We start from the raw sequence: 27,359 nt of genomic DNA, 5'->3' as shown, positions 1-27,359 counted from the left end.
ACCAGTAAGAAGAGGGTAGCTTTATATCCCATGTAGTGGAACAAATACACAATTTATACATAATTTAATCGTTGACAGCCACTGATGTAAAGTGCACTCATAGGACACTAGTTACACCTTACTAATATTGGGTCCGACCCCGTTTGCCTTCAGAACTGCCTTAAATCTTCCTGGCACAGAGAAGGTGCTGGAAACAGTTGCACACCTATTATGCGACTCACCCGTTCCACCACATCCCAAAGAAATAATTTCTACTTTACATGGCTGGTTGTCCTGCTGGAAGGAGCCATCAGAAGACGGATGCACTGAGGACACAGTCAACAACAATATTCAGGTAGGCTGTGGTGTTTAAATAATAGGTGGTACTAACAGGCCCCTACATCATTACACCACCAACAGCAATCTGAAGTTATTGGCCAACATTTTAAAATTCTTCTCATTCAATTTTGATGAGCCTGTGCAAATTTCAGCCTTGGTTTCCTGATTTAGCTGACAGGAATGGCACCTGGTGTAATTTTCTGCCTCTGTAGCCCATCTGCTTCAAGGTTTATTGTGTTCTGCCTTCAAAGATGCTTTTCTGTATACCTTAACAGTAAGAAGTATAAATTTGAGTTGCCTTCCTATCATCTCGTCCTCTGACCTGTCATCAAAAAGTCATTTTCTCCCATGGGGACTCCGCTCACTGGATATTTTCTCTTTCTCTGACCATTCTCTGTGAACTCATGAGATGGTTGTGTGGGTCCACAGTGTCTGAAATATTTAGAATAGTCCTTCTGGCAATTAATATATACCAAGTAAGAAAACATGCCTATTAATCTCTAAACCATTTGCATTTACTAATTGTTATTTAGCATTACTGTACTAATATTAAGTACAGGGGTCTAAAATCGTTTCTTTTGTTGGGAAATTTCAACAATTTTTTTCAGTGTTGATTCACTTGGTGTTCAAAGGACTAAAACACTTTAAGTGTATTAAAAATATGAACAGAAAGGATTTCATTAGCAATAAAATAGCACCTGAGGTTTCAGTTAACAATAGTCAGTCTTGTAGTGAGGTTATGGGTTTATGTCAGCTAAGCTAACTCTGCTTAGCTAACTCTGCTTGTAGTCCCAGTATTTTCACAAAACACTTCTTTGCTTTTGCATTAGATGGCACCTCTCAGTCTGTGATGAGCTACTCCAAATGAGCACACTTTGAAAAGTGTGCCTTCGTCCAATCAATGTAAAGATTGGTAGCACTGGAGAAAAAGTTAGAGACTTATCAAAGTCTGCAAAATTCCTTCTCTGGCGAACATAAATGTCTGTATCAGTTTTCATGGCAGTCCATCCGGTACTCAGTGAGATGTCTGAACCAAAGCAAAGGTAATGTCTTTTAAAGTTGTGCTGCTAGCATGGCTAAAAATAAAAACAGTCAAAAACTGTCAGAAAAACAGGAAAAGGTTGCATCGGGGTGGTTTGTATGAAAAACAGAAAGAAAGGAAAATGCACAGCCTAGCTGACTGGGTGTCGAGAAACTAAAGCAGTGATTTACAGCAGTCTCCATCTACAGAGTGAGGTGTGTAGGTGTAGGCGAAACATCCACTCAGTTGGAGTGAATGAGTCTGAACGCATCCAGCTGGTGCGAGTGACTGAAAGAGCAGCTGTATAGTCTGAAATGATCCGAGAATGAACTCACAGTTTACACATGGCAAAACCATCAACCATAACTTCTAACGCTGACTTTGCGGGGGCTTTCATTCATACCCTTGCATAATACTGAGTAATCTAGCGAGGCACTAAGGCCGCATTGTTATTTTAAAAACGGTATGTTCCCTTATTGCACGGAGAATATCTTTGTGCACCTTTCATCAATCTTCTAACATAATAGCTATGTTTTTCCAACAAGAGCAGGTTCACGTTACAGTGTCCATAACTGACGCCGCCTTGAGCGATTTTACAGGGATATGAAGTTGGGCAATTTGGTCAGGTAAATAAAAGTAAAGAGGAAAAAAGCAGCAACAGTTTAATCGGTATTCTGTTATTTCTAAGTTTTAGACAAGTCCAACTTCAGCTCGAATACCTCAAGGCCTGGTACTAATTGAATCTACAACAGTAATAAGTTTTGCCTCATTTCTACACATTTTTTTGTACCATATTACTTCTACAACATTTGATGTATAATTTGTATTCATGCCCTCTGCGCCGTGTTAGACGATTCCAGGAAACTCGGCGGCGTTATCCACCATGACATACCAATTTGGCTCAAGAATTTGCAGACTAAATATGCTGCAGGATGTGGGTCCATTTATTAGGCCTCTGCCTTGAGTTCAGAGCTACAGTCTGCCTAACACCAAAAATTCAGGCAATTTAATGCTGTAATTTCGGGTTTGGAGTGAGTCCTCTCCACCAGACTGGGGTGAGGTTTCGATAGAAGCGGCAGATTTAATGAGGTGTTGGCTCAGACCCCTGTGACTTGCCGCCTGGCTGCTGTTACATAACTTCATCAGGTAAGACAGTGCAGTGCTTGTAAGGCTCTACATCCTACAGCGTAATGAGCCCTTAACCACTCAGCGCAGTAGCAAGGAGACTTATGGTCACCTCCAGCTGTGTCTGTAAAAGTCTGTCCGTTCTTCAGACCTCCTAATGTAAGTCGTTTTATGAAAGAGCTTCTTATGAGGAATGTAATTATTATTTTCTTTAATAGTGTAGTTTTCCTGACATAAAAAAAACACTTCCCCCAAAGTCTGTACCTGTAAATCATTTCAGTTATGCCAGAAAATGTCACATTGACCAGATAAACTTAGTAACTGTACAGGATTTTCTTGTGTTTGCCGTGTGAATAATATGATTCAGAACTAGGGTGAAAAGTTACAAACAGACACACACACGCACAAACTTCTGCACAATCCAAACAGCTTGATCTCACACCAGAGGAAGGAAAACAGCAATTACGTCTCCTGATCGCAAAAATAATGCTATAGACACACTAGGGAAACCAGTGGTTGGATACTGCGACACGACCAATATTATTCGGATTATTCGGATACACGATGGCTTTGAAATGGTTCCTTCGAAGACATGGACCAGGTGTGTGACCTTTAGCAGTCAGCTGCAGTCTTCAAAGCGACTTTTGTGCGTCAGGATGTCAACAAAACAAAGTCAGCCTGCTGTCAGCCTACAAATGAATGGGGTTAAGGTGGCAATGTTTGTGATAATACAGCGATTAACTGTGAAATCAGTGAAAAATCACAAATCTGTTGCCATGTACATATGCAGAAATTCACCTTAAATAGAAATGTGAAATAATTTTTCTACATCTTCCACAAAATGACAAGCTCCAAACTGGCTCAGATCAATTGCAATGTGTTGGCAATCTCTCCGAGAATGATTGCATTAAGTCAGTGTCAGACTGCCATTGTTTGGAGACAGGTTACCTCCCACCAGGTGATCCAGCATATGAATAAAAGTATCTGCCCGAAATTTTGAGGCTGTTGAATACCTCTCGCTGCAGGTATTTGCAATCAGACATCAAGTTCGAAAAAAATCAATGTAGTTGATTCATTTCAATTTTATTTTATTTATATAGCACCAAATCACAACAACAATTACGTCAAGGTGCTTTATATTGCAAGACAAAGACCCTACAATCATACAGATGACCCCCTACGGGCAAGCACTAGGCGACAGTGGGAAGGAAAAACTACCTTTTAAGAGGAAGAAACCTCTGACAGAACCAGGCTCAGGAAGGGGCAGGCATCCAGTGTTTTACTCTAGTGTGACAGAACCACAAACCAGTTCATTATGAGTTAAGAAAAATGTCGAGTTTAATTTAAAAAAAAAAAAAAACATCTTAAATAAAAAAACATAAAAGGTGAATCTGATTAAAATTAATTCTGATCATAAAATATCTGTAGTTTCTTCATTTTCCTACAATAAAACATCTTCTTTTGCTTTGCTGTTAATGCCTCACCTGCCTCCTATTATGGACATTTAATCACTCTTGTTTTTTGACCTGTTTGTCTTGTCTTTGTTTTCAGTTGAAAGGTTTTAAAAAATGCGAATTGTCAGACCTCCTCTGAGCGAGGGAACAGCTCTCAGTGTTGTTTTATGTTCCGTAAAGCAGTAACTTGAAGTCGGCTACATAGTGCTTATTGGTAACACAGTACGTTTTGTTGTTTTTGGAGTTGCAGCAGTGTTGTAATCTTTAATGTCTGTTACACGTCATGTAAGTTGAGTTACGAGTGTGGGTATGAGGGTCTCGGGATTTGGTTGTATCGATGTCACAAATAAAAATAGTCAGGCGATGGTGTCAGACACATTTGGGCTTTAGTTTTATCTCTGAGCCAGCTGCAGCGCTCACTGTCTGACCTCATCAACCGCACCATGATGTGAGTCAGTCCAGGGCCTCCAGCAAACTGATGTGGTCTGTTGAGCTCCTGGCTTGGGCTGCCGACCACGCATGGAGGTCTGTGGAGCTTTCTGTCATCCAGAACCCCGACGCCTGCAAAGCATCATTCTAAAAGCCAATCAGAGGGCAGATAAAACTCTGAGCGCCCTGCTGCTGACTGAATGGAGTCTGTAACAGTTCACAAGCATGAAAAAAACCCCAAAAAACAGTGCGGCTGTATTCTGGATAACCACAAGGAGCACCTGTATTGGCGTATGGAAACTGTGACTCATTTGGTGTTGTTTGTTGCCATAGGTACTCGTGTTTATGCTTTTAAGTGGGAACATCATCTTGTAGCCACTAAGACTTGAAAGAGTACAACATAATTAATACAGGTTCTGTGGTAACATGGAATTAGGCTGGAGGAACTTACTTAAAAACATAAAATGGAACAGGGAAAGAAAGAGGGAAAAACAAACAAAGCATAAGTCTGACCTGAGCTTCCTCACCTCTACCAACTGTGGCCGGTCACGCGGTGCCAGACATGCTGACGACCCGGAGGCCATGTGAGCCAGCAGCCTGTCTGAAGCTCTACTGGCCGCTTAACGCGGCTTGTTGAGGCACGAGCAGCAGAGCGCTTGTTTCCTGACCTTGCCCAGGGATGGAAGTGGCAACCAGGGGCAGATAGGAAAGGTGTTACATCTGATCCCTGTAAGGAAAGTTAAAAAAAATCTGTCTTTTAGTTTTTTCAGGCAGAGTGTTAATAAATACTAGAAGTCTGTTTGCTGGAAGTGGGAAACACATTTTCAGAAATTCACCCCAAGCTTGAACTCAAGAGTCTAAAAATATTCTGACTCCGGTCTGGTTTGAAACGTGTTTTTGGTGGCCAAACGTGGGTTCCTAGACTCTAAAGGGAGCAAACCGTGTACAGCAGATTTGTGAAGGCGCCTGTGGGAATTGGTAGCAGCCAGCAGGAGCCAATGCAAAGAGTTTTCGCAGGTCACTCCTTCTCTGCATGGGGCCGCCTGAGGAAGGTTTTAAAAGCAGGTTCTGGCCCTGTTGCTCCTCCCTCAATAAGACTCCTACAATCCCTTCTTCACACCACTCTCCCTCTCTCTCTCACACACACACACACACATAAAAGCAGTCAGCACCCTCTATTAGGCTTAACATGACAGTTTTGCCTCATTTTTGATTCAGAAAGGAAGACAAGTACACAGATACGCCTCAACGGGGGGAAACTGCTGGTGTTTCAGACACATTTAAGTAGCTACAAAGAAAACTGCAGATCTGGGACCAGTTGGAAGGACAAAATGAACGTGTGGACGGCCCTCACACTGGCCTTGCAGCTGCTATTAAAAATGTGCTTACACGTGGAAGCACAGGCTTTGGGTGAGTGTCTTTTTTTCTTTTTTTGAAGTGTTTTGAGTCGCTTTTTATGTCAGTTATTTAAATGTCACTGCATTTTTTTTTTATTTGGATTATATGGTTGCTGCTTGGGATGACAAAAAAATCAAGAAGTGGAAAAACATCTTTCTTTTTTTTTAGGTTTACGCAAACACACATAAGGAACTTTTTTTTTTTTTATTTCTGACACCCTGCCTGCAATGTAATCGTCCATTTTCATTAGCTGTCAGAAAAGATTCAATGGCTCCACCTCTCAGTATTTTAACACACTTATGTATGAGTTTTAATGCATTATGGATGAAGCAGACACTGTGAAAGAGAATATGATATGCAGGCCCAAACACAAAAAGATCAGACAATGTGTGTGATACTCACTGAGGTGCGAATAAAATGCTAAATATCTCAGTGAGTTGTAGAAGATATGGGGCAGTCAAATGCTTTTATTTGGGCTGGGTGTGTGTGTTTCTGACAGGAAGCAGGCAAAGATAAGAAAAAAATTATAAAAGTAGACAAAAGTTTGAGTATTAAATCCCACCATCTTTCCGCTGAAGTAAAGACATCCTGATTTTGATATCCATCTAGCTGGATCTGCTTGATTACTTCGGCTCGGGAGATTCAGCTTCCTGGCTCGTTTTAATTTAAAGAAAATCCCAGCTGGGTCACACACATGGGAATAATCAGAGATGATCTGGGTGCAGTACTGAAGTTCAAGACTCTCTTCTCTCTCACACTGTCTGACACGCGCTTGCAGTCACACACTCACGCGCCTGCATTTATTCAAGGTCACACACAAACGCGGGGCTACACGACGCATAGAAATGTTGGCGTTTAGAGTTTATCGCCCTTCTTGCAAACACCACCAGGTGATTGATGGCATACCTTTAAAATGCCCATTAATCCCTGGAGTCTTTTGGCAAATAGGCGCCTGATGGTATGTATAAAACAAGTCCAGATTAATGGAGTTTGTCATCTATCATTTCTCAGGCTCATTGTCTGCGTGACCACAAAACAGGGAGTGAGATCCATTTAAACCAGCCAAGTCTGGTTTTAGGTGCTCAAAAATTACATTCCATAAGCGTTATCTATGTTATTGATTAATATTAACATCTCAAGGATGGCTCACTGAGAGCTGATATTACTGAAGTTTAAAGCGGACTCTCTTTCCTCTGTGCCATCCTCCAGGCCGAGCTATATCAAACTTTAACTTTGCAGAGTTTATGGTGAGTCTTAACTCACTGTTTAGCTCGGCTGACAAGTTCAGTTCAATTCAGTTTTTACTTATATAGTAAAGGTGCATTATATTGTAAAAAAACAAAACAAAAACAAAACCCTACATTAATAGAGAGAAAACCCAAACAATCAAATGCCCCTCTACAAGCAAGTAACTGGCGACAGTGGGAAGGAAAAACTCCCTTTTAACAGGAGGAAACCTCCGGGACAAACCAACAAGGAGTCCACCACAACTAGTTGGGGTTGAGAGGAGGGGGACAGGACGAAAGACACGCTGTAAAAGAGAGGGGGAATTAATAATAACAGGTGGCAGAAAGTCAAAGCCAGCAACTTTTTTCCATTCATTTTTCTTCCGCTTACAATTCAAATGTCAGCGTGGATCTAAGAACAAAGCTGAAAGTAAACGTAACCTAAATCAGTGATAATGACAATAACACATAGAGTTTCTGTGTTTACGTGAATATATCTTTCTGTAAATGTACACACGGCTAGCTGATTCATTGATTCACGTAGGCTGCACTCATCCAACAGAATATATTTCATCCAGTTTATTTAGTTTCACTTTTTAAGAATAGACACAGTGTCAGCGCAGAATCATGATGGTCTCCTGGAGAAATACACATTACAGAATACTGCTCTGTGTTTACAGTGGGGGGAAAAAGCTTTTGGACACTGCTCAATGTGTGCTTTGTTCTTGTTTGAAGCTGCGACATCAGTGCAGTGGGTTTCTGGGTTTATGACAACTCCCCATGTCAGCACAGACCATGTGATCTGCTTTCCAACATTATCGCACCGTAATGTTAAAGATCGAGGGTATTAACAAGTAAATCAATTAAAAACACATACAGCAATGCAAAAATAGCAAGAGAAATGCTGAAAGCACGTTTTTACTTAGTTTATACTTATTTTAGTTTAGTTTTTACTCAAGTTTATTCAAGACTTAATGGAAGCCAAAAGGAAAGCTAGTGTTAGAAGTAAAGTAGGAGTGCACGTGTAGTTACATTTGTAAACACTTACACATCTTAAAAGTGACAATATGCCATGTGATGTTTAAAAATGTCTAAAAAAAAATACACATAAAAGCCTAATATCGTTTGAATATCATGGTTTTGGTCCTGGGTAGCTAGATGACTCTTGGCTAAATGTGACTTTGCTTCTTCTGTTCTATACACTACGATGTTGTTAACGTAATTACTTCACTGCTGTTATGGCTGGCCTTTAAATGTGATGCGATAAATTAAAGCTTGCCACACAGAAATGCTCGAGTGCGAAGCGTGTGCTGAAATGCTAAAATAAGGAATGCCAGCCATTTGCACTCTTTACAGTAATCGCACCGTGACAGATTTATATGCTGGTGTTAAGGAAAGGTCAAGACACTGTTTTCCTTTATGGCTTTCAGCTGAACTAGTTTTATGAAGCTTGAAATCTGAGGTTAATCGGGGGGTGAAGTGAGGCACTTTCTCAGGGTCTCCTGTGTAAGACAGCCCTGACCCTGCGAAGCCCTTTGTCCAGAAGACTTATGAAAAGCAGGACTGTGCGCTTCGTGTGTGTGGATGCCACTAAAGACACGATGCACACATCGAGCTTCCTTTGTTCTCTTTTCTTTTCTTTTTTTTAATATATCAAAAAGTTCTTATCTTGATAAAAACCAAACACAAAGGATTCGAAAAGCTTTACATTTTTAGTGGAAGTAGTGTTGACAGCACGGTGCAAGCAGGCATTTCGGTGGCTTAGTCTCACTTATCTGCGCACATATTTAAAGGCTCTGTGTTGTGTCTGACAAAACACAAGGGACCCCAGGCAGACGAGAGAGATAAAAGAAAGAGCGAGAGATCTCATCTGGGGCAATCTTGGCTGACAACAGTCAGCGGAAGCATTTGGGAGCAATTTCTGCTCCCTCACGACAGAGGGCCGTGCGGACCGTTTCAGTGGTACTTGTGTATTCACGATGGTGCAGATGCGGGACTAGAGATTCAATGCGCATCCTCTTGTGGTTTGCCCAGCTCCCAAGCCACTTTATTAAAAGGAGACTCTGACCATGAGCACCAGTGCTCTGCTCCTCTCTGGCTTTTTACTTTTAAATTGCCTGTCAGTCGAGTCAGAACGTCTAAATTTCACTGTGCTTTTGTCTGCAAGCGGAAGCTCCATCGCATTTTACAATTCAAACAGTTTTAAAACAAACCTAAGAGAAGATCATGAAAACAGCACACATCTAACGCCACTGTATGCTGTTTACTTACAAATCCGCCTCCTTTTGATTTGCCTGAGCCGACCCAGCCTGCCAAGTTTGCGCTGACTGATTGACACAGCGTCTTGCTAGAGCATCTAATGCTGGGTCAACATCATCATCTTCTTCTTGTCGACTCGGAATGTGTTTACTCTCGGATCAGAGCGCCGCTGCGGGTTGTAAATATTCACATCATCCATTACTCATGTGCTTTCCCGTTTCCCTGCCTTGCTATCTGTCTCAACAGTCTACGATCTGCTCACCTCACCCGACTGCCTGCCAGACCTGCTGCAGGGGGGCCTGACCGGGCAAGGGGTGAACGAGGCTTTCATCCTAACCTCCTTCAAGTTGCAGCCCAAGACCGGAACCACTGTGTTTGGCCTGCACAACCCCAGGGACAACAGCAAGTACTTTGAGTTCACAGTGATGGGGAAGCTCAACCGAGGTAGGAGGACATCAAAGAGGCGCTGGTTGTTTAAAGCTACGCCAATCAATGTCTTCATATTAAAAATGGATTAAACGTGATAATGGTTAAAGACTCTGCAGACAGACCTGAAATCCAGCAGCCAGTGTTTGCCCCCACATAATGAACTGTACTGAGTTTGTGCCCCAAACTATTTTGGTTGTGGCCAAATAGCTACACAAACAATGACGTTGCTGTTGCTATGTGCTAAGACGCAATCCAAGCACAGATAGAGAAACAAATAGCAAACAATATCAATGCTTAACATCACATAAACCCTTTACAGCAACACAGTCAATTTTCCTCTATTCATTACCTCTTCTTCCTTCTTCCTCTTCCATGCCGTGTCCTCTTAAAGCCGTGTTACGGTACTTGAGGAGTGACAAGAGGATGGCCTCTGTCACATTCAACAACCTGGTGCTGGCAGATGGCCAGCAACACCGACTGCTGTTCCACCTCAGGGGGCTGCAGCAGCAGCAGCAGCAAGGGCCAGGCGGGGTGGAGCTGCATCTGGACTGCAGGCTGGTGGAGACAGTCAGGGATCTCCCTGCTGCCTTCCAGGGTTTGCCAGCAGGCTATGGCACAGTGGAACTAAAGACCATGCAAGCCAGAGAGCAGGTGAGCCATCGCTTACAATATTTCCACACAATAGTGAATGCCCTTCTGTCACGATAATGACTCTGTAGGTTTCCAGATGGCTTAGCTGTGCACTTTCACTCGATTGATTTTAAACAGGAAAGCTTAGATGAGCTAAAGCTGGTGGTTGGGGACTCATTTGAAAACGTTGCGTCGCTACAAGACTGCCACTTCCAGCAAAGAGACTCAGTTCAGACTCTGGGTAAGGTTCTTTCTGTGGAAATGTCAGTGAAAACACTCTCAGCGATAGGAAATGTTGAGTCAAAGGGGGGCAGACTCTGAGAAGCCCTTAGCTCTGTTTCAGCTGAATAAAATAACAGTCCTTCTCCCACAGGGGTCAACACAAAGCAGCTGTCCAATCAAATGCTGGAGTTAACGAAGGTGATAAATGAGCTGAAAGACGTCCTAATTCAGCAGGTAACCGCCTCTTAGCGGTCCCTCTGAGGCCACTTAATCTCTGCTCCGTCAACCCTGACCTCCCTGACAGCTCGCCTGACTGAATATAAACTTTTGTTCATTTTTGACCCGTTCCAGGTTAAAGAAACATCCTTTTCTCAGGAATACCATCTCAGAGTGTCAGGCCTGTGGTAAGATAATGTCTATAGTAGCTGTCAGTCATTGTAGAGAGGAAAATTGAGGACCAGTTTCCAATTGTTTAATTTATCACAGCTGATCACTTTCTTTTTTTTTTTCATAATCTCATGTTGTGTCACAATGCAAATAATAATGGCACAAATGTGCACATTTTAATTTAATGGAAGACTTTCTTTTTGCTTTGTTTCTGCACTGACCCCTCAGACTCAAAACTCTCTCAATAAATTAGTTATCCTATTAGCAGATCGCACATGATAATGGTATCAGTACATCCTTATCAGTATCCGTGCCTACATGATATTTTGATATTACTGAATGAATAACAGATGGTTAAAAAAAAATCTTTATTTCCTCCTATTTAAAGGTCTAGGTGGCACAGAGGTGGTGAAGCCAAGGTGTGCACCGGGTGTCTGTTTCCGTGACGACATGTGTATAGAAACAGCAGAAGGTGTTGAATGTGGACCATGTCCTGATGGATACACTGGAGATGGTTTTAACTGTGATGATGTCGACGAGGTAAAGCTCAATATCGCTCTGTGTGTGTGTGTGTGTGTGTGTGTGTGTGTGTGTGTGTGGGGGGGTGGGGTGTGTGCGTCTTGTCATGCTTCTGCCCTCATGACAATCAATATAAATTTACGACCTGTGGTGTAAGGGCAAACTGTCGACATCCTTTCGAGTACTTATGGCTGCTGGTTTATGAGATTATAGCTAGGGTAAAGACAGATAAATGTTTTGAGTGTATCTATTTGGCATAGCAGCAAGTTCATATTAGTGGTTTTGGATCCCAATGAGAAACAGTGTGAATTAACAGGCTGCGATTAAGGAGTACACTCAAATACACCTTGATGTCACTGAATAATGGTGGCTCCAGAATTGATCCATAAATGACTTTTTTGACGATCTGTTTATAGGTGAAAGAAATGCATCTCACTGTATTTTTCACCATTTTCAGCATATACAGACTGAATGGCAGTGGGTCCATCAAACTGGAACATGAGAAGATATTTCACATAGGCTAATGTTCTATAATTTAGACTATGACCAAAAAAAGCAGGTAAAGGTAGAACTTTCTAAAACAAGATGGAGAACCTTATAAGGATGGCAATACAAGATTGTGTGTTTGCCTGTCTGTCTTTTCTGTTTGCACTGACCTCTTTTCTGAGGACTGGGCCCTTCAGCATTCTCTTTCTTGCATGAGCAATGTCATCAGACCTAAAAGCTTTTGGGGAGAAGCCCTTTGAGAACCACATACATTTTGCAGCTCAACAGAGTTCATGTCCTTTCTGCAGTGTCAGTTTAACCCCTGCTTTCCTGGAGTGCGCTGCGTCAACACTGCCCCAGGCTTCCGCTGTGACGCCTGTCCGCTGGGCTACACCGGCCTGCCAGTGGAGGGTGTGGGCATAGTGTACGCTCAGACCAATAAACAGGTAAGACAGTGGATGCATCATGAAGGAAACAGAATATTATTATCAGTGTATATCAAAAAAGACACACACACATACACAAAAATGGACTTAAATGTAGTCTGAATCCAGCAGCAGATTGCAATATGTTGTTGATCTTACCATAAAATGATTTATTTAAGCATTTTAACAATAAAGGAGGGTTCTCACTTCAAAAGAGCAAAGAGCAAAAAAGTTCAATCAATAAATGTGCCAACACAAGTGACTTTTACTTTAGGTGTTTAAAAAAGTTTGCACAAACCTATGGGGGTTTTCACTGGAGTCCAGTCAGCCAGTAGATCAGGTCTGTCAAGCTCATTAGATATCATGTGCCGCATAGAACCCACTTTGACCTCAAGAGGGCCGGGCCGTTGAATCCCTGAGATATCTTAATATAAGAAAAAGGGCAATTTCAGTGGTAAATCTCAGTTTTTCTACCTGAAATGCAGCTGTAGTGAATGAAAGAAATCTATTGGCACAAGTAATTGTTTATTAATTACTTAATTACTTTAGTGTTGTGTAAATGGCCACGGGCACGGTCTTTATCAGTAGGAAAAATTGCATTACTTTTACAAATGAGTTAAAACTCCAGAGTTTTACCCAACTTCACTTTTTTCCAACACCATACAGTGGGTCGGTTTGTCTTCTCTGGGCCAATTCTGGCCCCTGTGCCTTATGTTTGACAAACTTGGTCGAGAGCAATGAAGACACCAAATTTAAAACATGAAGAAAACATAACTTTTCCACCTCGTTGGACTGCTTTCATTATCTCCATCATGTCACACAGGATTAGCCACACTAAATGTTTATCTTGATGCACCAGATCCTGATTGGCGGGAACAGATGGATATCGTTTTTTTAATTTGCTGATTTACGTTCTACTTCCATGCTTATTTATTGCTCTGAATTTGTAAATATGACCTGCAGTCTGCAGCGTGTTATTTACCCTTTTAATGCATTTTAGATTCCTACAAAATAAACATCTAAAATGCCCGGTGTGCATAAATTACTCCCACTCTAATTTGTGCTCTAATACTGTAAGTATTATAAAGCACAGCTTCAGCTGTTTCGGGGCTGTAGAGGATTTATATGGCATCCTTTGTTTTGTTTTGGGGGGTATTTTTTACACTTATTTTTGGAGCAATTAAATCTGAACAAGTTGTTACAGTCTGCTCATTTTTTACAATCCAGGTCTGTGATGACATCGATGAATGCAAAGGACCTGACAATGGAGGCTGTACTGCAAACTCGAACTGCCACAACTCTGCGGTAAGAACACCGTTGATGTATTGTATGACCATTACTACAGGTCTTTATTGCTACTCAAAGATGCTCATGTGCAGTTGTCATAATTCCCGCACAGGGCTCCTATCACTGTGGTAGCTGTAAGTCAGGATTCACAGGAGATCAGGTGAAGGGCTGTAAGCCGGAGATCAGCTGTGGCAACAGCCTGACCAACCCCTGTGATGTCAACGCTCAGTGTATCGTAGAAAGAGACGGATCCATCTCTTGTCAGGTAATATTCTTCATCACTCAAATGCTTATGTGCAGTATATGAATGAGTTTGTAAGAAGCTTCATTTGTCTTGTCAGTGTGGAATTGGCTGGGCTGGAAATGGATACCTGTGTGGAAAGGATACGGACATTGATGGATATCCAGATGAGAAACTCAAATGCAAAGATCCAAACTGCAGAAAGGTAACCATGGTGCAAGTTGTCAAGATTAGCAGCTTTGCTGTGGCAGGTATATCTTTATTTAATCATCATACTGTCACATGTCTTTGCAGGATAACTGTGTCTTTGTTCCTAACTCTGGTCAAGAGGATGCCGACAGAGATGGTTATGGAGATGCCTGTGATGAAGATGCAGATGGCGATGGTATACCAAACGAACAGGTCGGTGGCTATCTCGCAACAAATGCCTCTAAAACATATTATACCTAAAGATTCTCATTTTTGTTTGTCTTGCTAATTTTCCTAGATTGATTAAGCTTGTAAAAGTACTAATACCTCCTATGTGTATGTGCACTAAAATGACTGCTGTTCCTGGCAGACGGTTATTTTACGACTGTAAAGTGGGCAAAGGGGCTAGCCTAGCTCTGTCCAAAGATTACAAAATCCACTTACCGCTGTTTTCCAAATTCACCTAACATTTCATATCCACAGACACCACAATTATGCACAGAAATGTGGATGTAGCAACTTTGAGGTCACAAGTTTGGTGTGGATACAACCATTTGCTGACATCAGGGTAATCGCTTGCTATTTAGATTAGCAAGATGCATTGGGATGCTAATGCGGGCTTACGAAAAAGACTTAAAGCAAATTAAACTGCCTGGAGAAACTGAACATCCGATATTTAGAGTGTGTTTAATTACCATCAAACAAAGCCAAAATCCTTTATAAAGTATACCTTTAACTCTTAAAGAGGAACTGCAAATTTTTCTACTTAAGGGCCAAAAGTTGCTGTTTGCTATGGGCAGAAATATGAGCCAAGTGGCACTGAATTCTCCCATCATCTCACCCCATACTAGTACATATCCATGCTAGGTTATTGTTTTTGGCTTTTTTCTGCTGTTGGCAAAATTATATGCTTAATGACACTGAGAAAAGTTAAAAGTGTGGGCAGTAGATGTCATTTATATGACCAAAAACTGTTTTGTTTTTAGTTCACTTCCAGGTGGTTGCAAAGCAACATGATGATTTTAACTGATATCCCTAACAATACGAATCGGGGGCTAAGATGTACCTATGTGCTAAGTTTGGCTACTCCTAATCATGTTAACAGTACAGGCAGCCAAAGAAACAAACAAAAGATTTCATGTTTTATAATAAGATGCACAGTGATATCAATCTCATAAAAATCGAAAAGGTTTCAGCCCTGAAGCATACAGAGGCTTACGCTTTACCCACCATATGACCCACTCACATGACTCATAAAATGAATATGTGCACACGCTCCTTCTTCCTCAGGACAACTGCAGGTTAAAAGCCAATGTGGACCAGAGGAACAGCGACAAGGACAGCCACGGCGACGCCTGTGATAACTGCCGCCTGGTGGAGAACCCCGACCAGAGGGACACTGACGGTGATGGCAAAGGGGACGCCTGTGATGATGACATGGATGGAGATGGTGAGGAGAGAAATGACATCACTGATGCTGACGCTCTTGTTATATAATCAACATCACTGGAGGCTTTTGCTGTTATGACTTCTTACCCTGCACTCCCTTTTATGATTCCACTGCTGTGGTCTCGTAGTGAATTACTCACACCGATGCATGCAACTTTTACAGTTAGTTACAGATCCCTTTGTTGTTTAAATGCATCACTTTATATTAGGATAGATTTTGTATGCCAGCTCAGGCTGAATAAACAACACCGTAAAGAAAAAAATAAATGATGAAAGCCGATAGCAGGCTGACCCCAAAGCAAGTACAACCTTTGATCACTCAGCAGCGTGATTATACCTCATGAAGCCCCCACAGGACAAGAAGATAGTTCTTCCTTCCACTGCTGCTGCTTGACCTTTATGCATTAGTAGTGCTGCTACTGCCTCCCTGTGATGAAGTAAAATACCATCTGAATGCAGATTCTCCGGAACAACATAGAAAATGCAACAGTGCACCCTAGTGGTGATATTAGAAAGATCAGCTTATAAAATCATTTCTTTAGTGAGACAGCAGCATAAATCTGTTGCTCGTGTTTCATGATAAAGATGACTCTGTCAGTAATACAGCTTGCTTTCCACAGGTATGCTGCTGTGATTATATTACAAATAATACGGCTGATTATTTCCTGGAAAATAGTGACCCAAACTCATATCTGTCTTTTAAAGCAAGGTATTCAGTCCACTGCCGCAGAAAGCAAACAAATGCACATCTTTACAGCTGACATCCAGGATTTACAGTCTTTGTTGACTTAACTGACTGCTCATCAAATTCTTTGCACATTTATATATTTTATAAACCCACTTGGTGGCAGTTTGAGTGTTAAATGAGTGTCACCTGATCGATGTGCAGGTCTGAAGAACTTCCTGGATAACTGCCAGCGTGTCCAGAACAGAGACCAGCTGGACCGGGATGGAGACGGGGTGGGAGACGCTTGTGACAGCTGCCCCGACATCCCCAACCCAAATCAGGTCAGTCATACAGGTGGATGTATGGCGGTCATGTAAATTAACTAAATACACTGACATAAGGATAGTTTATTTGATTTTGCTCGTAGTATTTAGTGTTTGATTCACTAGATTTATCTAACCACTATAGTTATGAGTGAGATATGAGATTTCAAATTCAACATCTTATGAAATACAAAAATATACTATCAACACACTGTTGAAGTGCTTCAAACATTCTTTGAAATAAAAGGAAAAATTATCTAATGATCAGAGAAAAGTCCGATAAATGCAGTTTGTTCTATAGTTTGCAGTTCTAATATGTCATTCAAAAGGTCCATATTACTGCTGAACGAAGCTGTTTGCACTGTGCATTTACCTTTACAAAAATAAGATCTTAACTGCAGGATTAAAGTTGTATTTTCACACTTGTCTCGTTGCTGTCTGCTCTCTCTTCAGTCTGATGTTGATAATGACTTGGTTGGGGATTCCTGTGATACAAACCAAGACAGGTGATAACACTATCTCGATATCTACAGTACCAGTACAGCTTTTATTCATTTATTTCAATTTAACTCATGTCACTGCGTCGCTTCCTGTGTAGTGATGGCGATGGTCACCAGGATACCAAGGATAACTGCCCACTCGTGATCAATAGCTCTCAGCTGGACACTGACAAAGACGGGCTGGGTGACGAATGCGATGACGATGATGACAACGACGGGATACCGGATGTTTTACCACCGGGTCCAGACAACTGCCGGCTGGTACCAAATCCTGATCAGATTGATGATAACAGTGAGTTTCAGATTGTCCCCTAATAATTAAAAAAATGAGTTTGTAGGGATGTTCAGTTGTTTTTGTTGAGACGTTTGGCTAAAAAGCAGATTGATGCTGAAAGATTAATGGTCATAATTTCAGGAGAACGTCTCTCTTCCCCCTGCACTGTTACTGACATTATTTATTTCACACCCACGCGGATCAAGCAGTAGCAACCTTGGGCAGATTAAGTGGCAATTTTTGCGAGGAGAAAAAAAAGCGCAATTTTTGCGAGCCTAAACTCATTCGCCAGTTTTATGACTCGCTGTGACATTACTTGTGTGAAAATGGATTCTGAAACTAATGGGAGTGGAGTGTCAATTCAAATAAAGAGGGGCAAGGCCATTTTTTCCCAGCAGTCAGAGTTCAGCGAGGCAGAGTTGACAGACCATTACTTACATTATTACAACACACAACTTTTTCTTGTGTAGCCAATTGTGGTAGTAGCACAGTTTTAATAGCCTAACAAAACTCAAAAGTCAGATATTTGCTTTTATTTAATAATCAGTGCCCTTTTAAATGTCATGTGTCCAAAGCTGTACTGTTAGACGAATGTATTTTTGCCAGCTAATATGTAGCATCTAGACCTATGAATTAAGAAATGGTATTGCTCCCTTTGATTTAGATTCGGTTTTCTTTTGAAGTTTATCGTACAGAGGGTTTTGTTTTTTGTAACTGCCATCCAGGGCTATTGCTGTCCCCTGTTGAGCAGAGACCAGAAAGCACGTAGCCTGTGTCGTGATTAAGGTTTCTTTCGTTTGTGTGTCGTCTGGTGGTGAGTTGCTGTTTGCTCCTCACAACAAAGTGATTCATTCTTTCTGCCCTCACAGGTTTTGTTTCCCCCTCGCTGTCATTCAGGGGCCTTTGATGTGTGGCACTCTCATAATTCCCACCAACTACATAAAAGCAAAGTGGTTCCCTTTGACATTGTAATCTTTTTTCTAGATTTCTACTCAATCGTGCACTCTGTGAGCCTGTACAAACTACTGTTACTGAAAGGTAGCAGTCCATTTGTAACATTATGTGTGGTTCAACATTACGGAATAATGTATGGTTATCACAAAATCCCAGTTGCAAACGTGGACGGCTTATGTTTGTGTCTCGGTACAGCATTTAGGAAGAATCAGACACATTCAGAGCTGATTTTGACTTATTAAAGACTCAGCGAGAAGCCATATCAGTATATGTCTGAAGGGTGTGGACTGCAGTGAGCTTCACTAAAAGGTCTTAATTTTTCAGCAATTTTTTAAAAACTGTGTGACAACATTTAGTGCATCAATTCATCCATTTTCATGTGCTTATCTGGGACCGGGTTGCAGGGGCAACAGCCTATTCGGAGCAACCCAGTCCTCCCTCTCCCCCAGCCACCTCCTACAGCTTATCCAGGGGCAAACGGAGGTGTTCCCAGGCCAGCCAAAAAATATAATCGCTCCAGCGTGTCCCCGTGATCTTTCACGGGGCCTTCTCCCTGGTGGTGCCCAAGAGACATCCTTGTCAGATACTAAAACCTTTCAGTGTTTAGTAGTGGCTCCACTCTGAGCCCTTGCTTGAATGAATGAATTACTAGCCCCATCTCAGGTGCCCTTCAGAGAAAGCTCATTCTTGTCAGTCATCATCCATTCAGATTCAGGAAAGGAGAGAAGTTAATGCACCAGGTCACCCTACCCGGGGCAGGGTTACCGTGGCCCCACCCTGGACCCTGGCCTGTGGAGGGAGCTTGAAGGAGAGTGGCTGGTGGCTGGCCCTTAGCTCACATGGATTAAGCATAGGCCTGCCCTCCACCACCCACAGGAGTCACTAAAGGGGTCAGGTGAAACGCATCGAGCAGAGGCCCTGGCGGTCTATCAAGGCTGGCTATTGTGTAGTGACAAAGTACAGTACTTGAGATCATTTATCCAATGAGGTTGCACAGCTTCTGAGATATTTTGATCATACACTATTGTGTTTCCAAAGTAAATTAAAGATTTGAAACTACTCATGCACCAAATTTTTAACTGTACTTTTTAACTTTTCAGGTGACGGTGTTGGAGATATTTGTGAGTCTGACTTTGACCAGGACAAAGTGATAGACAGGATTGATAATTGTCCTGAAAATGCTGAGATTACCTTGACTGACTTCAGGGCCTATCAGACTGTTGTGCTGGACCCGGAGGGCGATGCCCAGATTGACCCCAACTGGGTTGTTTTGAACCAGGTATGGACATTATTATCACTGATCATTCAAATTTATCCATCATAGGCAGATATTTTTATATACACATGCTTGACTTTACTTGGCTTTTGTGATTTCCCCAAGTGTTTTGTTGTCCAGCTTTGCTGTTTTGGTTCACTCTTACCACTCTCCTTGAATAGATTTCTGGCCCAGCAGGCAGCCTTTTATTGCCAAAAAACTCTAAAAACCCACGCTACACTACATGTTTAGACACACTTAGTCGGTAGCTGATGAACGTGTTGGTGCATTTAGCAGCTAATGTTCAGCAGATGTTGCCCTCGGGAGCTGGAAGAACAGAAAAATTACGCTGAAAGCAGGGTGCTGATCTGTATTCAGTTTGTGGCCAGAAACTGAAAAAAAAATCAGAGCTGCTAAATGTGTATATAAGGCACTTGCCAGATCAACTTGAAAGGTCGTGTTGTTCACAGTGTTAAAAAAAAGAAAAGAAAAAAAAGAGTCACGGCAGCTTTAATTCATGGCCTAAAAAAAGTACGTGTGCAAGCACATTTTAATAAACCTGAAATGCAAATACAAGCTTTTGAAATTAAAAGTTTCACGGTGCATCATTCATCATTAAAAACATCTCTTCCTTATCAGGGAATGGAAATCGTTCAGACCATGAATAGTGATCCAGGACTTGCTGTCGGTAAGGTGTATTTAGCTTTTTTACCTGAATATCACTTTTAGTGTCGTGTGCAAGAAACTACTCGTCGTATCTAATGCGCTAATTATTCTTTCTGATGTCAGGTTACACGGCTTTCAGCGGCGTGGACTTTGAGGGGACTTTTCACGTGAATACAGTCACTGATGATGACTACGCTGGCTTCATCTTTGGTTACCAGGACTCATCCTCCTTCTACGTGGTGATGTGGAAGCAGACTGAACAGACCTACTGGCAGGCAACCCCCTTCAGAGCTGTGGCCGAGCCCGGCATACAGCTGAAGGTGAGAGGGCGAGTCATCTCACTTTAGTTTTACTCACTCGACCTGTTTTACACATTCTTGTTTTCCTTCTGCTTCTACAATCGCCTTACTTGTCTCTGCTTCTGCGTTAGGCTGTGAAGTCTAGATCAGGCCCCGGCGAGCATTTGAGAAACTCACTGTGGCACACAGGAGACACCACCGACCAAGTGCGCCTGCTGTGGAAGGACCCGAGAAATGTGGGCTGGAAGGATAAGGTGTCCTATCGCTGGTACCTGCAGCACCGCCCACAGGTTGGATACATCAGGTATTATAAAATTCTTACAGCTTCCTAAATCTTCTTGCCAAGAGCAAGATGAGACGGTCAGCATTGTGTGTAGGTGCAAACTGTATGTTCAGCCATTGGAAAGCCAGGCTGGCTGTTTCTTAGTCTTAGTAGTTGTAATTTCATAACTAAGGTAAAAATCCCTTGTTGTGCTTTGTGCAGAGCCCGCTTTTACGAAGGAACTGAGCTGGTTGCAGACTCCGGCGTGACCATCGACACGACCATGAGAGGAGGACGACTTGGCGTGTTCTGTTTCTCGCAAGAAAACATCATCTGGTCCAATCTGAAATACCGCTGTAATGGTAAGGAAATCAAACGTTGCAACATAATTTAAAAATGGGATAACAATACTAGAAAACTGTCAGTAGCTTCATCCTAATTTGGTGTTTAGTGCAGGTAATTAGCAGAAAACTATGCTAATATGCTGATCAACATTTTACCAAAGGGCTTTCTCAGCCTCACGGAATGTGCAGCATCTTGCTGCATGACCTCTGAGACTAGTTGTCTGCGACAGCTTTATATTCCATCTTGTTACATAAAGACTGCAGCTGTGAAGAGAATTAGTTTGACCTCGCTGCATATGAGATTTTAAGCTTGTCTCATAACGCCTAACTTGTCACTTCCGCAGACACCATCCCGGAGGATTTCCAGGAGTTCAGCACTCAGCATGGCGTCGACTCGCTCTAAAGCCAACGCGAAAAAAATACCACTGCAGAGCTACGAGGAATGCATCAGTGTGTACGTGCGAGTGTGCGCACGTTTGTGTGTGCGTGTGTGGATGCCTGTGTCTGTGTTTTGATGTTTACGGCTTTTGTGCATACATGGCCACAATCTTTGTACTGTGTGTGTATTTTCTCATGCTGTCTCATTTCTCTTAAATGTCTCGCTCTCTTTTTGTTTGATGGTCATTTTCTCAAAGACACGAGCTGAGCTTTTAGGTTTAATGGATTTTTATCAAATACATTGCAATATGACATGACACGAGGACAACAGAAACAGAAAAACGGGTGCCTAAAGTGTAAGAAAACAAGCCCGGGGAACAACAGTAGAAGCTAATTGAAACTCTTGTAAATACAGAATAGACTGCCTACAAAGCAAACTCGGGAGGGTTCATTAACACGCATTAGCCACCTTTGTTTATGTTTCATTATGCGACTGTGATGTAAAATTTCCCCCCTTAGAAATCCTGCATATTTGATTTTTACCCTTTTGTATCTCTCTGTAAAACATAATCCTTTTCACAGTTTCCTCATGCAAAAAGTTACAAATTGACATGCTGAAGAGTCTCTGGTGTAGATGTCAATGTGCATTTGATGCATTTGATCTCCTGCACAGTTTTTTTAGTTATTTTACCCAAACTTCATTTTTTGCGTCTATATTCCGAAAATTCAAGTGTCTTTTATTTTGTCTTCTACCCTATACTCGCGTTCTCTTCCTCTTAGTGCCTTACTCATGGTTAAATCATCTTGTAAGCTGAATCCTTACCAAAAAATGTAGCATAAGACACCATAACGCTGCATACAGTTTTATTCGTTTTGTTTCCCCTATACTTGGAGTTGTTCTTTTATTATGTTTTTTTCATAATAAATTCTACATTTTCCCAGGAAATAAAGTGAGATGTTATCATATAATAATTTTTACTACTACGCAGAAGTCATATTTGAATGCTTTTTGGATATACAGTGCTTAGCAGAGTTCTTAGACCACCTGTCATAAAAACCAAACTAAAAAACACGTCTTTACATTTATTGGCATATAAGGAATTAAATTCACCTTTTTATACCCAAATTTAGCTGGTACATTTTCTTGTCAGAAATGGAAGTAAATAACTGTCAAAAGAAAAAGAAAAAAACAAGCTTTGCTGGGGTTTTTTCACCTTTTCTTGTATTTCAATCAATTTGAAAATTCATAGATAAGAACAATAATTGTATTTTAGCATTTAAAATATAATTTCATCATTTGGATTAACCGTTAAAGAAATATAAAAATAATTTTGGTAATTTCCAGTACTATTAATACAGCTAGGTGGTGGGTCGTTGTGTTTGTGGGGTCAATTTTTTCTTTATGTTTTGTTTTTTATAATAGCTACCAGAAAATGGGCTGATCATGTTTCTGGTCTCGCTCACTCTAGAAGGCCAGTTTAGTTTTACATGGTTTTCTCTTTCTATTATTTGAACCTTGAGATTTTGATCATTTCACTTATATATATATATATATATTTAGTCATGAACCTGGCCAAAATAAATTTTCATTATAATGTGTAGAAGTATTTTCTATGTAGCCCACTAATTACTTTGAGATAAAGATATGTTGTATACACATAAAGGACATTTTGCTGTTATTTGGTTTTGTTATTTTATAAGTTGTACTAGTCTGGATTGTTTGACCAGGTTCAAGAATCATACAGAATTTTTAACATTATATATTTTTTAAAAATCATGCATGCGTGCATTCATTACTTTTCAAGGATGGGCAATTAATTATGCCAAGGGGCTACATGTCAAACTGAGACTGTTATGGAAGCCCCACACCAATAAGCTTAATTCACTTCTGTTCAATAACAATGTTATCTCTTTATTAGCTTATTGACTCCATGACTTCATGTGACCCCTTAGGAAAAATGAATTGCCCAACATTTACGCTGAAAGTGCTGTTTTGTTTTGATCAAAGGGTCCTAAAATGCCACTGTAGATCACTCTGATGGAACATTTGTTAATTAAAGAATCAGGCAGACCACACGATGCTTCTGAATCTCACCAGTGGGAACTTTGCATTCACCTGGAGGTAGAGCTGTTTTATGGTGAGCTGAGACCAGAATTTGGATAAGCTTTTATAAATTGGATTTGGAAAAAAATATGCAAATTCAGATAAGGTGCCACACTTTTCATCGTGACAGGAATTTAAAATGCTGCAAATGGTGTTCAAGAGCAGCAATTGGGACCACCGCTTTTAAGACGCAGCAGCAATCTGCAAAACTGTGTGTGTATGTGTGTGTGCGTGCGTGCGTGCGTGTGTGTGTGTGTGTGTGTGTGTAAACTCAAACAGTGAAAACAACACAAAGTAATAATGAAAAATCAGCACAGTGTTTTTGAAGATAATAGCCTTGTTGTCTGAAATACCTACGGACACATTCTTTGTTTGATGGCTGTTACAGAGAAAAGTTATTGATCAGTTTCCTTCTGATCGCCTGGCTTTTTGGTTTGCAGTTTGAAAACTTACTGTGGAATCGTGTTGAGTAGTTTCCATATTTGTTGCCTGTTTGAAAATTGCTATTGTAGCAGGGAGGGAAAGAGGTTACCAGCAGAGCTGAAGAGATCAAGGGGTTCAGTGCAAGCTGCACAGCATAAACACACCCAGGCTTTCATTGCTGAGAATTGTGACCGAAGATGTTGACGATAGAACAGTGGGAAGCTCTTTGGAAAATCGGCTTTGATCACTCCTTCAAAATGAATAAATAAGGCAGGTGGGGGAGAGGAAACTCCATGGCAAAGTGGCAGCCAGATTTCGATTTCAGCTCGCACGTCTCTGCCGGAGTTGTTTCCACCTCAGGGGGCATGAGAGAATCATTCACTGATTTATATGGTGCACGGGGAGATGTTGACTTGTCTGTAATTTGTGATGAAGCAGAGAGCGGATGACAAAACCTGATAACATCAATGTCTGTGCTGTGCCACACAACAACTATTTAATGAACATACCGACAGAGGGGGGGTTCTTTGTAACTTAATTTTGTAACACAACAAACAAAAAGCTGATGCTGGTAACAAACCAAGAGTCTTTAACCGTGCTGGCAGCTCTGTGAGGCTGCACAGCGGTGCTTTGAACTAGTGTTGCTGTCACCTTGAGATGTCACCATCAGCTGAACATTAAAACTCTGGGGATCACTGAAGATGTTGGAAGACATTGGCCGCAAATCGTTATCGTCCATATGAGATGTAGACGCTGTGTTTCGTTGAATATAAGAGTAATTCTCCCTGATGAGGGGATCACCGACGTCTGATCGCTTATCCTCTGTGCAGCGTAGATCTGGAGGTATTCACCAAAGGTACGAGCTCTGAATATCAACACTGTCACTGAGGCAGTTGCTTATAGCAGCGGAGCTCCCCTCTCTGGAGAACTGCTGTCAGCTCACCTTAAAGTTCTTTCATGATAAAATTCTGCAAACTTGCCATTAAAACCACAGAATATGGTCTGATGTTATCATAATCTCAAAGATTGAGGTGCTGCTCAGTTAGTAACCCTGTCGAGTTTAAAGAATATATTGAGCAATGGCTATGAATGTTAAATAAAAGATTAATGCAGGCACTATGATGTTGAAGTGAAGCACTGCTTTCAAGCTTTGAATGTTCTGCATGTATGTATGCATACTGTGTATATAACAAAGAGCATCCATACTGTATGGGTGGATCACACAGGCAAAGATTTGTCTGATAATTGCATCACAAAATGTGTAAAAATCTTTTTAGAGCATTTTTACTCATTCAAGTTTGCTGACTTGAAAGGAGGTGATGCAGTGCAGACAGCTAGTGGCCACTTATCTGTAAAAGTGGCCTTGCACTTTATGGTGAAAGCATTATTAAAGTTTAGTGGGTGAGTTTGAAGAAAATCCCCTGTGTAGTTGTCACAAAGGGCTAAAACAACTATAGAAAGAAATGTTGTTGTTTGTAAAGAGCTATTATTTCTGCTGTAATATTTCAAACTGTGGTTTTTGGCAGTTCCTGCATCTTATGTTTACTTCTAGACAGATGTTGTCATCAGGAAAAACTCATTTAAAGATGCTCAACCTCATTGTGGCCCAAGCAGCACAGCGGTGTGATGGTTAGCAATGTTGATGATGGTCAAAACCACTGGCCAGCAAGGGTCTTTCTGTGTGGGGTGGTTGTATGGATTCACTCCAGGGACTCCTGGCTCACTCCCACAATCCAAAAGCATGCATTGGTTAGGTTAACTGGCACTTCTATTCAGTATTAGCCCTGCAATAGATTGGTGACCTGTCCAGGGTGCACTCTGCCTGCGCTGGATGAAGATGGATGGACAGAACGCAGTGGTCATAGAGGAAAGGTCAGGGAAACACTGTCAGATGTCTCTTCCTGTTAATAGGGAGTTCTTCCTTCCCACAGTCACCAAGCGGGGCATTGAGGCTTTCTCTCTAATACTGCAGGGTAATTACCTTTCAATACAAAGACAACCTTTGTCGTCAACTGGCGCTATATAACCAAAACTTGGTTGAACTCTAGGCTTTATCTTCTTTTGACAATGTCTCTACAAACTCTTATACAATTCAACCTGTAGCTGCCATAACCTGTAGTGTGTACATAATCCAGTTAATGATCTGCATGAACAAGCATGCACTACAACAAAAACAGCAAAAAACACCCCCAAAAACCTTCAAAGGAAGAAAGTCCAGCTGGTTCCTTTTGCTTCCATCCTATTGGGCTTTTTACAGGGAACATGTAATGTTATACTAATAGAAGTATGGCTATGCAATAGATTTCAGCAAGGAGTTAATTTTGAGTGTGAATAATCATGACTGATGGTGACTCATAGTACTACTAATAAAACTGAAGTCAGTTTATCACAGTTTATCGTCTATCACTAGATGGGCTATAATAATCCAGGTGCTAGACCGCATCATTTAAAGGGTAGCCCAAGACACATTTGTCATCAGCCCTCTCAGTTGGCTCCTAACTGTGGTTAACCTCATCCTACAGAACACTGGAGCGCTCTGAATGGTCTTCTAGGTGTTCTAGTTCCCACTGGGTCTGGCTTCTTTGCTGGGACTAAAGAGATCCAATGGCTTCTACTTATCTGTAATAAACCTTCTTTGAGTTCATCGTGAAAATAGGGAGAGAAAAAACACCTTTTCCTCCAAACACAAAGTCATTATCACTGTCTTTTCCCCTTATATTCCCTGGGCCTACACTTCTGTTGACTTTTACATGTGTACTTTACACAGTTTCTCATTTAGCTGCATCTCACTAATTTTGGCTATATTTGTCACATTCAGCTCAGGGAGGCCACGTCAGTGGGATTATATGCCTACAACGGAACATAGTGATGGCCATGTTCTCTGCCTAAAGACACTGGCACTGGTGGCTTTTCATGTCAAATGTTTTTATGTCCATGTTGCAGTAAGTGTTCTCCTCCAGAAATTAATTTGCTGCATCCTGTAAATGGGAAAGGCACCTTGTCAAATGTTAAAGACCAGTATAATAAGCTGCACTGTGAGCAGCTGATATACTCCGGTGCAATATGTTTGTCCTTTTTTTTTCTGAGTGTCTAAATTACGATGGTTTAAATGCATCTACCATAAAGCACCCTCAAAAAACCCTCAAGGGAAAAAGGGGTCAATTACATGGTTGTTATTTTCAGCTAAGTACAGCAGCGTTCGGCAGTGTGCTGCATCATTTAGTTTCACTGTCAGCTGTAAATGTGGCTCTTTGGATTATACGATTGCTAGCAGAAAGAGGTGTGGAAGCCACGAACACTACCTTTAGCTTACACTGTGACACTGAGACACATACTGATGAGCGAGTGAACATGACTTTACATTTTACCATTTAAAAAAACTTTAATTGGGGCAATAAATGACAGTATGTTGCAGA

General features: G+C 41.4%; 1 protein-coding gene across 1 annotated transcript; it reads left to right on the top strand.

The window, feature by feature from the left end:
* The first annotated feature begins 5,430 nt into the window (after positions 1-5,430).
* thbs4b (thrombospondin 4b) lies at positions 5,431-23,095 on the top strand. Its single transcript, XM_040000572.1, has 22 exons — positions 5,431-5,757; positions 9,477-9,674; positions 10,051-10,310; positions 10,428-10,530; positions 10,663-10,751; positions 10,870-10,915; positions 11,287-11,438; positions 12,212-12,349; positions 13,556-13,633; positions 13,728-13,880; positions 13,957-14,061; positions 14,151-14,258; positions 15,336-15,495; positions 16,384-16,502; positions 16,938-16,990; positions 17,083-17,276; positions 19,313-19,491; positions 20,107-20,155; positions 20,257-20,453; positions 20,564-20,736; positions 20,917-21,056; positions 21,383-23,095. The coding sequence occupies exons 1-22, from the start codon at positions 5,679-5,681 to the stop codon at positions 21,439-21,441; spliced, it is 2,832 nt and encodes a 943-aa protein (XP_039856506.1). The 5' UTR covers positions 5,431-5,678; the 3' UTR covers positions 21,442-23,095.
* The last annotated feature ends 4,264 nt before the right edge of the window (positions 23,096-27,359 follow it).

The sequence above is a fragment of the Simochromis diagramma genome, unplaced genomic scaffold (assembly GCF_900408965.1).
Source record: "Simochromis diagramma unplaced genomic scaffold, fSimDia1.1 OVJJ01000596.1, whole genome shotgun sequence".
NCBI classification, from domain to species: domain Eukaryota; kingdom Metazoa; phylum Chordata; class Actinopteri; order Cichliformes; family Cichlidae; genus Simochromis; species Simochromis diagramma.
Note: the sequence above shows the minus strand (reverse complement) of the source record. Positions and strands in the feature narration are given on the sequence as shown.

Coding starts and splice junctions, on each gene's coding strand:
- thbs4b (XM_040000572.1), top strand. CDS start 5,679: ATGAACGTGTGGACGGCCCTCACACTGGCCTTGCAGCTGCTATTAAAA. Junction 14,259..15,335: donor ATGGTATACCAAACGAACAG/GTCGGTGGCTAT, acceptor CTTCTTCCTCAG/GACAACTGCAGGTTAAAAGC. Junction 19,492..20,106: donor ACTGGGTTGTTTTGAACCAG/GTATGGACATTA, acceptor CTTCCTTATCAG/GGAATGGAAATCGTTCAGAC.